This window comes from Phoxinus phoxinus (genome assembly GCF_949152265.1).
Source record: "Phoxinus phoxinus genome assembly, chromosome: 5".
Classification (NCBI taxonomy): Eukaryota; Metazoa; Chordata; class Actinopteri; order Cypriniformes; family Leuciscidae; genus Phoxinus; species Phoxinus phoxinus.
In genome coordinates, this window is record NC_136880.1 from 28,911,600 (window position 1) to 28,923,297 (window position 11,698).

At 38.5% G+C, this 11,698-nt stretch overlaps 1 protein-coding gene across 1 annotated transcript; it reads right to left on the minus strand.

Annotated features, from left to right (window-relative positions):
• Positions 1-6,787: 6,787 nt before the first annotated feature.
• and2 (actinodin2) lies at positions 6,788-11,470 on the minus strand. Its single transcript, XM_079613188.1, has 5 exons — positions 11,306-11,470; positions 10,855-10,937; positions 10,139-10,177; positions 8,698-8,840; positions 6,788-8,530 (listed from the first exon to the last, which is right to left on the minus strand). The coding sequence occupies exons 2-5, from the start codon at positions 10,916-10,918 to the stop codon at positions 7,211-7,213; spliced, it is 1,566 nt and encodes a 521-aa protein (XP_079469314.1). The 5' UTR covers positions 10,919-10,937; positions 11,306-11,470; the 3' UTR covers positions 6,788-7,210.
• Between the last annotated feature and the right edge of the window lie 228 nt (positions 11,471-11,698).

Here is an 11,698-nt window from a genome sequence, read left to right on the forward strand (position 1 = left end):
CTAAGTTCACATAGCCTACTTATTTCTTTGAAAAACAATGCTACAGCCAGTTACTCTACTTTGAAATATGTGCTCCGTGTCGGAATGTACGTTTTTGTATTGGTCTGTGTGATTCCGCCCAGACAGTATTGGGGGCCAATTCACCCAGCCGCGGCTTGTCTATATGGACAGGTCAAATGGGCAAAATATTCATTCAAACATAGACCTCTATATGCACTGAATTAATAATAAAAGTATAAATGTATTCTGCATTCGCAACAAATATTTTTCGGAATTTCTTGACTATTTTAAGTCGTAAAGTGAGCAGGATATTAAAATGTAGTGCACGGTAGGCTACGGCACGGTACGGCTCAGTAGGCCTACGATTCGGCTCAGCGCGGAACGGTTCGCTCGCTTCGCTTTTCCACTGCGTGGTAGCTACGACTCGGCTCGGCACGGCTCAGTTCGCTATAGCTCTGTTTGCTTTTCCACTGCAATTAATGCTTCAAAGTGGGTGGGATTATAGACTGATCGTTATAGTTTATCCGCTCCTCTGCAACCAACGAGAGGAACGTCACTTCGTCCGCTGACCACGATTCAGCCATTTCTTTTTTGGAAGATGTTTTTTCTTTTTTCTTCAAGCAAGTCAAGCAAGTAGCTTAAAAACAGGTGCTACAGCGGTTACTGTTACTGGCTATTTAAATCTAGTAGGTTTGTGTCCTATGTCGCAAAAACAATGAGCTGTTAGTGACGATTCTGTCTGACCAATCAATGATCTGCAGTGTTTTTGTGTGGTTAAAAAGATCAATATGATTTATGCAATACTAAACAATATGGTAGGCTATGTGAGTTTAAGAAAAATTAAGTGTAATTCAAGAAATGTCCACTAGGGAAATCAAATGCTGCAGGCAGTAGCTGACACAAACTATGTTGTGCTTGTGCGTCATAGCCAATACAGCTTGACGCCTTGACGCACAGACAACAACGAGTCCGTGTCTTCTCGTTTATTAATGTCTATTTTCCCCCTTTTCCAGGTATGGACTATTTATTAATGCATTTCTGTCATGAGTTAAGACTACAGAGTGGTTGTAAAGCTGGTTATTTCTCTGAACATATGTGAAAAATGTGAGGTTTGATGGTTTAATGATCATATTTGAAATTGACATGCTAACCATGAGGAAATTGTGGGTAAAACTGAATGTATCTTATGTCCTTGTATAACTGTAACGTTAATGTAAAAGTATACCATTTATTAACTGAAATGGTTAGGAGCAAATGTGTTATGTGGAACATAGTCCATGTTTTTTTTTTTTTGTATACATGGTTAATCTGTTTATTGGTAATTGACTGCTGAAATATTGTTCAATTGTATTTTAGTGTCAAAGAAGTTATTGAAAAGTTGATAAAGGACTGAATGTTAAAAATGCAGGTTTAGTGCTTATACAAATTCACAGTTATAAAAGTGAAGTTATAAAAATGTGTACAAAAATGTATTTAAATTACAGTTATGGTGACTGTTGTGATAGGCCTACATTGTTATGCATTGCTGATCTCGTCTGCATATTAATGTGAACTAATGTATTGATTTATACATTCAATTCTCTATTATATATTGTGTTGAAAAAGAAAGAAATTAGTTCACACAGCCAATACAGCTTGACGCACAGACAACAACGAGTCTGTGTCTTCTCATTTATTAATGTCTATTTTCCCCCTTTTTCAGGGGTGCAACATTTTCACATCACATTTTAGTATCGGTACTGTACGCTTGGAACCTCAACAGAGGTGGTACCATTTAAAGCAAGCCGAAGCGATCCGTACCGTACCCCATGCAGTGGAAAAGCGCCACAAAGTGAGTCGTACCGAGCCGTACCGTACCATGCAGTGGAAAAGCGCCAAAGCGTGCCGTGCCGTACCGTACCATGCAGTGGAAAAGCGTCATTATGCCGGTCTCGGAGCCCTCCCACACTCTACAGTGCCCCACAAATTTCCAATGTAAATCTGTGGTGAAAAATGGAACTGCAGCACGCTATTGGTGCAGATTTCTGGCTGCCCTGCTTATTTTCACGTGACCTTAAGTAAACCTCGCTCCAGAACAAGACGCTATCAGTCCACTTCAGCTATGAGTCTGCATCAGGTTAGTAACTAGTTGGCATGTCTGTTCTTCCTATGTGGAGAAGCGTATCAAATTAATCAAAGTAAAAATCCTTTAGTTTAAACATGCTCATGTGAATAGCTTTTATATACAGTAATTCTGTTGTGTTTGTTTTAATTTGTTCTGAGAATAGACATGACTTTGTTCGTCGCCTTCATTGTGCATTGCACTCGTTCCTTGTGTGTTCTCATACTGGCAACCCGCGTGAGCGTTGAGTCTGAGACTGGGGAGGAGGCGGAAAAAAAAAACTGTCCAATATTTTTTATTTGGACTGCAGTACCGATATCAACCGCTAACTGTCAATATTACATACTGCACCTTTAATGTTAAATGTAAATCCATCATGAAAATATAAATAATTGCATGTTTAAAACTATAATGATCAAAACAAAGAGTGAAATAAAATAAACATTTATCTATCTCAGGCTCATTTGACCAAAGAATTTTGCCAAATAAAGTTTTTTCAAAAGTTAGTGTCTACTAGATTCAACAAATTCAGTTTAATGTAATTTAAGTTGAAATTACTTAAGATCCAAGTTGATTGTACTTGAAAATTTAAGGCAGCAACATTTTTTACAGGCTTATCGGAAGAGTGCGAAGTGAAATTAAGGTAAATGTTATAAAATATTATTTAATTGTGTATATTTAGGTTAGTTAATGCAAATTAATCATGCTAACTGATTAAATTAGCCTTAGCAAGACAACAATGTTTAAAATCCCATTTCCATCACAGAACACAATCAAACGCAATAGACTATATTATTCGAAATGTGGTGGACACTGGGGCAAAAAAAAAAATTTATGACACAAAAATGACAGCTCTGATCCGAGTCCACTGTCAAGGCCGGGCCACACCAAGCCGACGGTCGGTCGTGTTCCACACAGTTGGCTCTAGTCGAATGCCGACGGGTTTTTTGGGCCGATTTAGCATGTAGAATCACAGTCGGGCCGTCGGTGAGAGAGAGAGAACTCGGATTGGCTGTTCAGCTTAGCGAACAAGTCAGTGCACAAGAATAAAAGCGAAAGTGATGAAAGCGAGCAAAGAAGTCAAGACGGTACAGAAGGCTGTTATAATTTGACCTCATCTTACCTGAGCATTTGAATGCACAAATATTTTCATAATAACATAAGCTAACTAGAATGAAGAAAGTGACTGATATTCAAAATGGTAAGCAATCAACTGCTTTGTTTACGGTTTATATATCTGCAGTCCTAGTTTTGTGTGAAAAGTGTGCTTTAAAAGCCCACAGGGTCAAAAATGCATAGTTCGAAACACCATCATATGTAAACTAAGTATATCTGTCTGATATCATTGGAATGCAAGTTTTCATATCATTCCCCATTTTTTAAATGCATTATATAAGTGCATAGTTTAAAGTTATTTAAAGTAATAATTTACTGTTCCTCTAGTACCAGTAAGAAATTACATTTAGGAATTCAGAAAATCAGGATGTAGTTTTGTAGGTCGTGTTACAGTGATTCAGACTGTCAAACTTCTAGAGAAGCAACAAAACTACAACTAGGCCTATATCTTAAATTAAATCTTTGAGAATAACCTGAAGCGTACCAGACAACTCCATCTGAGCCAACAGTTGAAAATGTTCCTCATGGGTTGTCAAGCCTTTGCACCATGTCATCACATGCTTCAGAGCCTGTATGAGGAGGTTGGACGTGGTGTATATCTTATGCACGGCAGTGCTGACAATCTTCTCTTCTTCTCTCACAAGGTTTGATCACACTAAAATTCAACTTTATGAATTTAAATAAAAACATTTTAGCGTTTTCAAGATACATTTATAAATGTATAAATATACTGAAGTCTTTGATATTTATGCTTTTTTTCCCAGCAGGTTTGCCTGCAAGGCACAGACACCTTTTCATTTGAAGCTCTGTACAAAGAAACTGTCATCAGTGTTCTGTACTGTAAGTATGTCACCCAGAGAGATTAACGTAGTTAAAACTGTTCATATAACTAGGGCATCTCTCATTTTGGCAAAAGGTCACATTCAGTACATGAGCCAACTTAAAATGGACAGTTTTAGGTAAATATATGACCCTTTTTTTATGACCTTTGATTTTAAGGTGCATGTAACATCTGGTTTGAAAATCGTTGTCAGACGCAGCTCCTTTAGGGCTAAACATTAGTCAAAGTCAAACTTTATTTGTAATTTAACAGCACCAAACAGCAATACATCAGTGCTTTATTTTACAATTGGCCCTATATATGAACTTTGTATAAATATATATATATATATATACTCTTTTTTTTTCAATTATATGTGTGTATAAATATAAAAGTAAAATTTTCTACTGATTTGTCTGTGGTCAGTTTTACTCAGTTAACAACACATATAGGCTACAGACTATGGGCCCTATTTTAACGATCTGAAACACAAGTATCAAACGCGAAACACAAGTAACTTTGTGGGCGGATCCTGGGCGCTGTTGCTATACCGGCGGGATAAATTACTCTTGCGCCCGACGCAAATCTAAAATGGGTTGGTCTGAAGTACCTTCATTATTCATAGGTGTGGTTTGGGCGTAACGTGAAATAAACCAATCAGAGCGTCCTCTCACATTCCCTTTAAGAGCAGGCGCACTTGTTCCCTGGCGGATTGCTATTATAGCGGCGGATTTGCCAGGCGCACGCAAAGAGCAGTTCACAGCCGAGGAGACCGACGTTCTCGTCAGGGCCATAAAACAGAGAAGTGACAATGTATGGGGATGATGGGAGAAACCCACCCAAATTAGCTTCGGTTAAACAGGCGTATAATAATTTGGGTAAATGTGTAATCTAGATTTATGCCTATTTTTTCACATCTTCATGGACACCACAATGATTTCCCTCGTGTGTTCATATTTTTCGTTGTAATAATGTATGATTTGCAAAAATGAAAACTGCTGCGTCTGTTTAGATTAGAGAATCAAAGTGTATGCGCGTTGTGCATACGCTACATAGGCCTAATGGCCAAGCACGCGCCCTTAAAATAGCATATGACTAACGCGCAACGCGCCACTGACTTTAGACTAGGTTTTTCCTGGTCAGTGTTTTCTAAAACAGCAAAATAGCACCAGGGAACTTTTGCAGTGTTTTCTAAAACTGCAAAATAGCACCAGGGAACTTTTGCGCCGGAACACGCCTCCTCTTTTCGCTGAACCGCCCCCGCAAAGCGCAAGTTCATTCCCTAATTTACCGACGTGCGTCTGTGGAGGGAAAAGTCCGCTGTGCGTGGGTGCAAAATAGGAATGATACATGCGTCGATGTACAAAGTCAATTGCGCTGAGTGCAAGATAGGGCCCTCTGTGTGAATGTTTACAAAATACATTCATATGCATTCATACATTTTTCAATGGCCACATTTCACTTTACAGAAGTGCCATCAAAATCTCTGTTCAAGGCCAGATCTGTCACTTTCAAGAATACAGTGTTTCAAACACAAACTCACTCACTGACCACATTAAAATGAGAAACTCTGCAGCACTTCTGAATGCAGCAGTACACAGAAGTACACTGCTAATTTCTGTTTGCTTATGCAGAGGACATATTTACCCTCATTACCATTCAGGGCTCTTTCCCATCCACTTAATGACATTCAGCTGGTCCCGCAGGTATGCAGGCCATGGAGAGGTGTAGTCAGCACAAACCGGACTCATGCTGACTGAGGCATTAAGCAACAGTTCAAAGCCTCATAGCATTTGCTCAATCCCCTGTCAAAGCCCACCTAAGGCCAATTAGACAGTAAGGAAAGAACCACAACAGACATGCCAGTGGTATGAACATGCGATGCTGCTGAGTCTGCATCTGGGTAATATATCCTCACTGATTTCTAGTACTTTTACACAAGTTGCCTGTCAGAATGAATTTTGTCAATAAGGTCTGTCATGCGTCCCTTGGAGAGAGCGTTGGATAATCCAGGGTATTTTTATGTTTTGTGTGCTTCATCAGTTCCCTTTTTAGGTAACGTAGATTTGCCCGCTGAGGGACCTTCTAAGAGTGGCATATATTTGCAGTGCACTTGCAGTTTATACATATTTCAACATGTTCACTGTCTGTGTGAGTAGTCATTAATGTACTGGCATGCCAAGCTCTTTTAAAACAGTCATCAAGTGCACTCACTTTTCATTTGCCTGAGGGATCTTTTGGCCAAATGCTGTTGTGGGTGATTTAAATCATGGTTTCACAATTAATTACATTTCTATTCCACAAAGATATTTTTTTACTGTCTACAGCAGGCCTATATATTGAAGCACAAAAAAATGTATATGTAACTTGGCATGCAAGGTTATATTGTGAATGACTTATTTACCCTCAGGAGATTTTTTTTTTTTTTTTCAAGTTGAGCTCTTTCATCAAGTTGAGCCTGACATAGCATAACACATTATCTTTACATGTGTTGATTCTGCAGGTGCATATTTCAAGTAACATTAACAATTCAATACTTTCATTTTTGTCATAAGAGATGTACCAATATATCATATCAGGTGTTGTGACTTTTATATAAATCACACAGTGTGTAACGTGAACTTAGTATCTATTTTTTTTAAATGCAAATTTTTGAATGCATAGATTGCTATATGTAGCCGTATACTAATGTCACAGTATTAGTTTAATGCATACTCCAAGAAGAATTGAAAAACACCAATGTTTTATTTCAAGTAATTTATTTTTTATTGAAATAATGAAGCATAAAATGCTGACGAGAAAGACATTGTTTTCATCAAAGTGGTTGAAGCTACATTAAATATATATAAAAGGGATCTGATAACAAAACTAAAGAAAATGTAACATACAGATTTAAGTATCAGTTGAAGACATATTCACGTACCATAATCCTACACTATTTATTAATACATAAATACATACTATTATCAATAACAAAACCCTCAAATCTATTGATTTGTTTCCCAGCATGACATTTCAGAAAAAAAAAATTAATGTTAATCTATAGTTTCTAAAACATCAATGCAAAAATTATTCTTGAGTGACCCTGAATTTCTTCTTTTGCATAGACCTAAACCTCTGCTACATTTGTATAAGCATGATTTAATTTGTAAGTTCTGCTCCATTTTTTCTTCTCATTTCTTGTAGCCACCCATATATCCTCTCAGGAAGTCCTCGAATCGTGGAACTGGATACTCTGGAGCCACATGTTCAGGGAGAGGGTTGCCGTGACCTTGTTCTTGCTGGGCCGGCTCATCTTTGTGTTCCTTACCTGTGGATTCTGCCCTGCGCAGGCGGCAGTTGTAATCGATTTCTGGGTCACAGTCTGGATGGGGCTCAATGATGCCATCTTTGACCGTCTTTGCTGCCTCTGCTTGAGTGAACGGTTGAGCGGCAAACCTCCCACAGTTGGGGTCGTACGGGTGGCAAAATGGTTTAGAACTGGCAGCACTGGCCTTCGGGTCCTGGTTGTCCACCGGGGTGCAGTCCTTATCGTAGAACATGTAGCAGTCATGACCTTCCTTGGTCTTCCCACGGACGCCCAGATGGTGACGGGTCTGGAACTCTGGGAGAACTGGAGGGGGTTTCCTGAGAGCAGCGGCTCCACCAATCAGACAATATGGATCGTAGCGAGGGTCGCAGGCCAGATTGAGAGGCGCAGGCTCATCTCTTGGAGCGTACTCCAAGGCAGGCTTACTGAGTCCAGTTAGCTTGGCAGCTGTAAGGGGGTTGCAGCCCTCCTCAAACAAAGGATTGCAAAACTTCTCTTTTGGGGTTTCTGAATTCTCTGCAGTTTGGGCTGCAGGTGCAACTACATTGGTGACGCAAAGGGGGTCAGTGGCGGGGTTACAGGAGGGGTACAGGTGATACAAACCTGAGGGTGATCTGGCCACCAGCTTGGGCTGGCAGTAAGGATCTTTGGTAGGATCACATCCAAGGTGAGCGTACGAGGGCAGAGGGCCGATCGAGGGCCTATAGCCATAAGCAGCACGCAGGTGGTACTGCAGACACTCTGTGTCTGAAGGGTTGCAGATACGCAACAGCTCTGCTCTTTGCTCAGCCGGCAGGAAAGGCTCCAGGACCGGAGCGTAGTAGTAGTGAGCCGGTGGGGTTTTCAGAGGCAGAGGGAGTAGATGGGACAGAATCGGAGCAGGGACCTTCGCTGGAGCGAGGGAAGGCTCTTCTTCTGCAGCTTTTGGTCTAACACCATAGAGGCAGTATGGGTCGAGGTAAGGGTTGCACACCGTCACAGAAGCTTGCCTCACAGGAACAGGCATGACAATCTTGGCTTTGGGTTTGCTGGTGGATTCTGCAATGCAGTCTGGGTCGTCGGAGTTGGCGCAGGCTTTGTAAATTTCGCTCAGGTGCGTAAGGTAATGGTTGTAAGAGCGGCCCTCTTCTACTCTGTGTTTGTTTTGCAGGTAAACTAGGTACATGCGATCCATGTCCTCTACCTTTAGAGGCAATCACACAGAAACAAGATTGGGATTATTGACTTACACTTGTCGCAATTTTCTGAAAACATCTCTCAAGAAAGTTAACTTATTTAAAATAAATATATTCCATAAAGTCTCAAAAAAGACTGTGATCATGACTGATAATTTCTGCTTTTGTTACTCACTCCCTCCTGGTTGTTGGTCTCCATGAAGTATTTATACCAGCCCCAGAAATCAGGCTGGCTTCTGTAATAGGCAACATTCCTCCTGTTGCGGACCAGCTTCTTCAGTGATGACATGCTGTCTCTCTTTACCTCAGAAACGCCCTCTATAATTGAACCAGCACATGACAAAAGCAAGTTTCAACATATGTGACCCTGGATCACAAAACCAGTCAAAGTCGCACGGCTATATTTGTGGCAATAGCCAACAATACACTGTATGGGTCAAAATTATTGATTTTTCTTTTATGTATTTTGTAAATTTCCTTCCGTAAATATTTTAAACAATTATTTTTGTGAGTGAATGCAGCACAATCGCGAACATAAATGGACAACTTTAAAGGCTTATTTTCTCAATGTTTCGATATTTTTGCACTCAGAGTCCAGATTTTCAAATAGTTGTATCTCGGCCAAATATTGTCATATTCTATACATCAATGGAAAGCTTATTATTCAGCTTTCATATGAAGTATATGTCTCAATTATACTTCATTTAAATGATTAATGAAAGGATTTTTTATGTAAATATACCTATAGATTATACTTTTTATGGGTGCTTCTTTTTTAGGCAAAACTAATGTTGGGTTTACATAATGGCACGATGTAAACTTAAACTACCAGTTAAAAGTTTACACATTTGACTAAATGCAAATGCTAAATTTCTCATGGTTAGTGAGGGGTTAGTAAGACATTTTAATGTTTTTGACAGTCTATAAAAATATACATTTTTAATAAAATATAAAAAAAACTTTAATATTTTGTGAAATATTATTAGTTCTTTTAAATCTAATTTTAATTTTAAAAAAAATCAGCATCATTCAGTCTTTAGTGTCACATGAGAAATCATTCAGAAATCATTTTAATATGCTGATTTGGTGCTAAAGAATCCTTTCTTATTATATTCTGATTAATATTTTTGTGGCTGATGTCACACTCTTTTTTCAGGATTCTTCAAAGTTTAGCATTTACTTAAAATAAAAATATTTTTTTATATTTTCAGTCTTTACTGTAATATTTGATTCATTTAATGTGTCCTTGCTTAATAAAAATATTAATTTCTTTTAAAAAAAAATTATACTGACCCCAAACTTTTGAACGGTAGTGTGTTTAATAAAATATGCTATAGTCTATATTTGATTGCAATTTTAAGAATCCTTGGATTCTTTGCTTAGCCAGTGTATCACAGGACGTATCCATAACTACGACGTGTTAACGTTTCTAAATGTATAACTTAAAATGATATATTTAGAAGAAGGATGTTCTATTTTAGAGCCAAGATGAAGAGAAGCTATATATGAAACAACGAACCACTTCATATTTAAGTGTGCAAACTTAATGATTCATGTTTTGTGGCTTTATCTCACATTAGAGTATATCGCTGCCATTTACAACACTCAAAACTCACCGTCTTTATTGCGCCCTACAGGACCAGCATTCAGAAAGTCTGTCACACATTGCAAAAGAAAAGAAAAAACAGAATTGAACTGTTATGAAACAAATGTCACACTTATGAAAATAAGGAAAATGCCAACCGAGAGCTGACTAATATGCTCCTGCAGGTGCACAGCAGGCACTTTTCCCGTCAGCGAAGGATTTGTCTTATTCCAGTGATTACTGCTCTGTCTTGGCTCTCTGAGAGCACTAAGTGCTTTAAAATGGGGCTTAAACTTCCGGGACCCCCTGCAAGTGTACCTGTTAAACTACAAAGAGATTGGGGAACCAGCCCAGAGGCTGCTGCTATAATTACCACTCCTGTAAAATAAAATTAAGGATGTAAAATGTTCTGTATACGTGCAACATTATTTGTGGCATATATCTGCACCTCCAGTTGGTCTCTTTAGATGTTTATAGCTCATGGAAAAAAGTACAGTTGGCTGATAAGCAAGATTGGCCTTTTCCTGTACGGAAACTGTTTGTCTTCACAAAAGGGTTTACAAAAAGAGTAACAATACACAATGCTCATTTGTTTTCTTAGAAATTATGTTTGTAAAATACTTTGAAGTTTCTGCAGTTACAGTAACCTAATGTGTTTTGTTTCAGAGCTTTCTAATTCATTTGGTTCATGCTTTCTAATGCTTAAGACATTATTATGTGAGACGTGAGATGAAATTGAATTCTCACCTGACATAAAGACAGTTGCAAGAGCCATTCCACAGATCATTACAGATAGCGTAAGTCTGGCCATTTTTCTTGCTTATTGAGTCCTGAAAACAAATATTATCACTTGAGAGAGTGGCCATTTCAGGGACATTCCAAGATTCAACATAGTGCTTGACAGGGTTTTTTCAATAGTTTATTCTTAAATGATATTGAACTATTTTAACTTTTGAACCATGCATGATTTCTTCAATATGACCAGATATAATTATTTTAAATATAAATATTTATATTAATACAACACATATTGAATAATGACTAATAACAGATATGACAATCCATATGAGATACTCCAGCAAAACATCTTACTAGTAAAATGTAATTTCAGTGGTCTTAACTCGACCTAACATTAATCTAATAAGAGTATTTTGGCAACTCTCACTATCAGAAAAAGGAACGTGTCAAAAGCACTTACCTGTTCCAGCAGAAATGTTTGAAAATACTTATAAGTTGCTGGTTGGCTCTGAAGGGGGCAGACTGAGCTCTTCACACAAACCCCTGCACTTCCCTTCAAACCCTCTGTGGTGGATGGCAACGTTTTTAAGGAGCTCCATGATCATTAAGAACAAAAAGGCATGTCATATGTCAGGAGCTTGCTGTTAGCCTTATTGGGATTGGCTCTTGCAAAATCAGCTCATTGACCAATGAGAGTCCTGTAATTAGGAAGAAAAACAGCAAGATCCAGCTTGGAAGAAAGAGCCGGAGGGATGCAGAAATAATCAAAAGATATACCTTTTTTACTGATTGATGAATGAGGTGCCACATTTACCAGAGACAGACATGTAAAAACAAAAACATAAAAACCTTA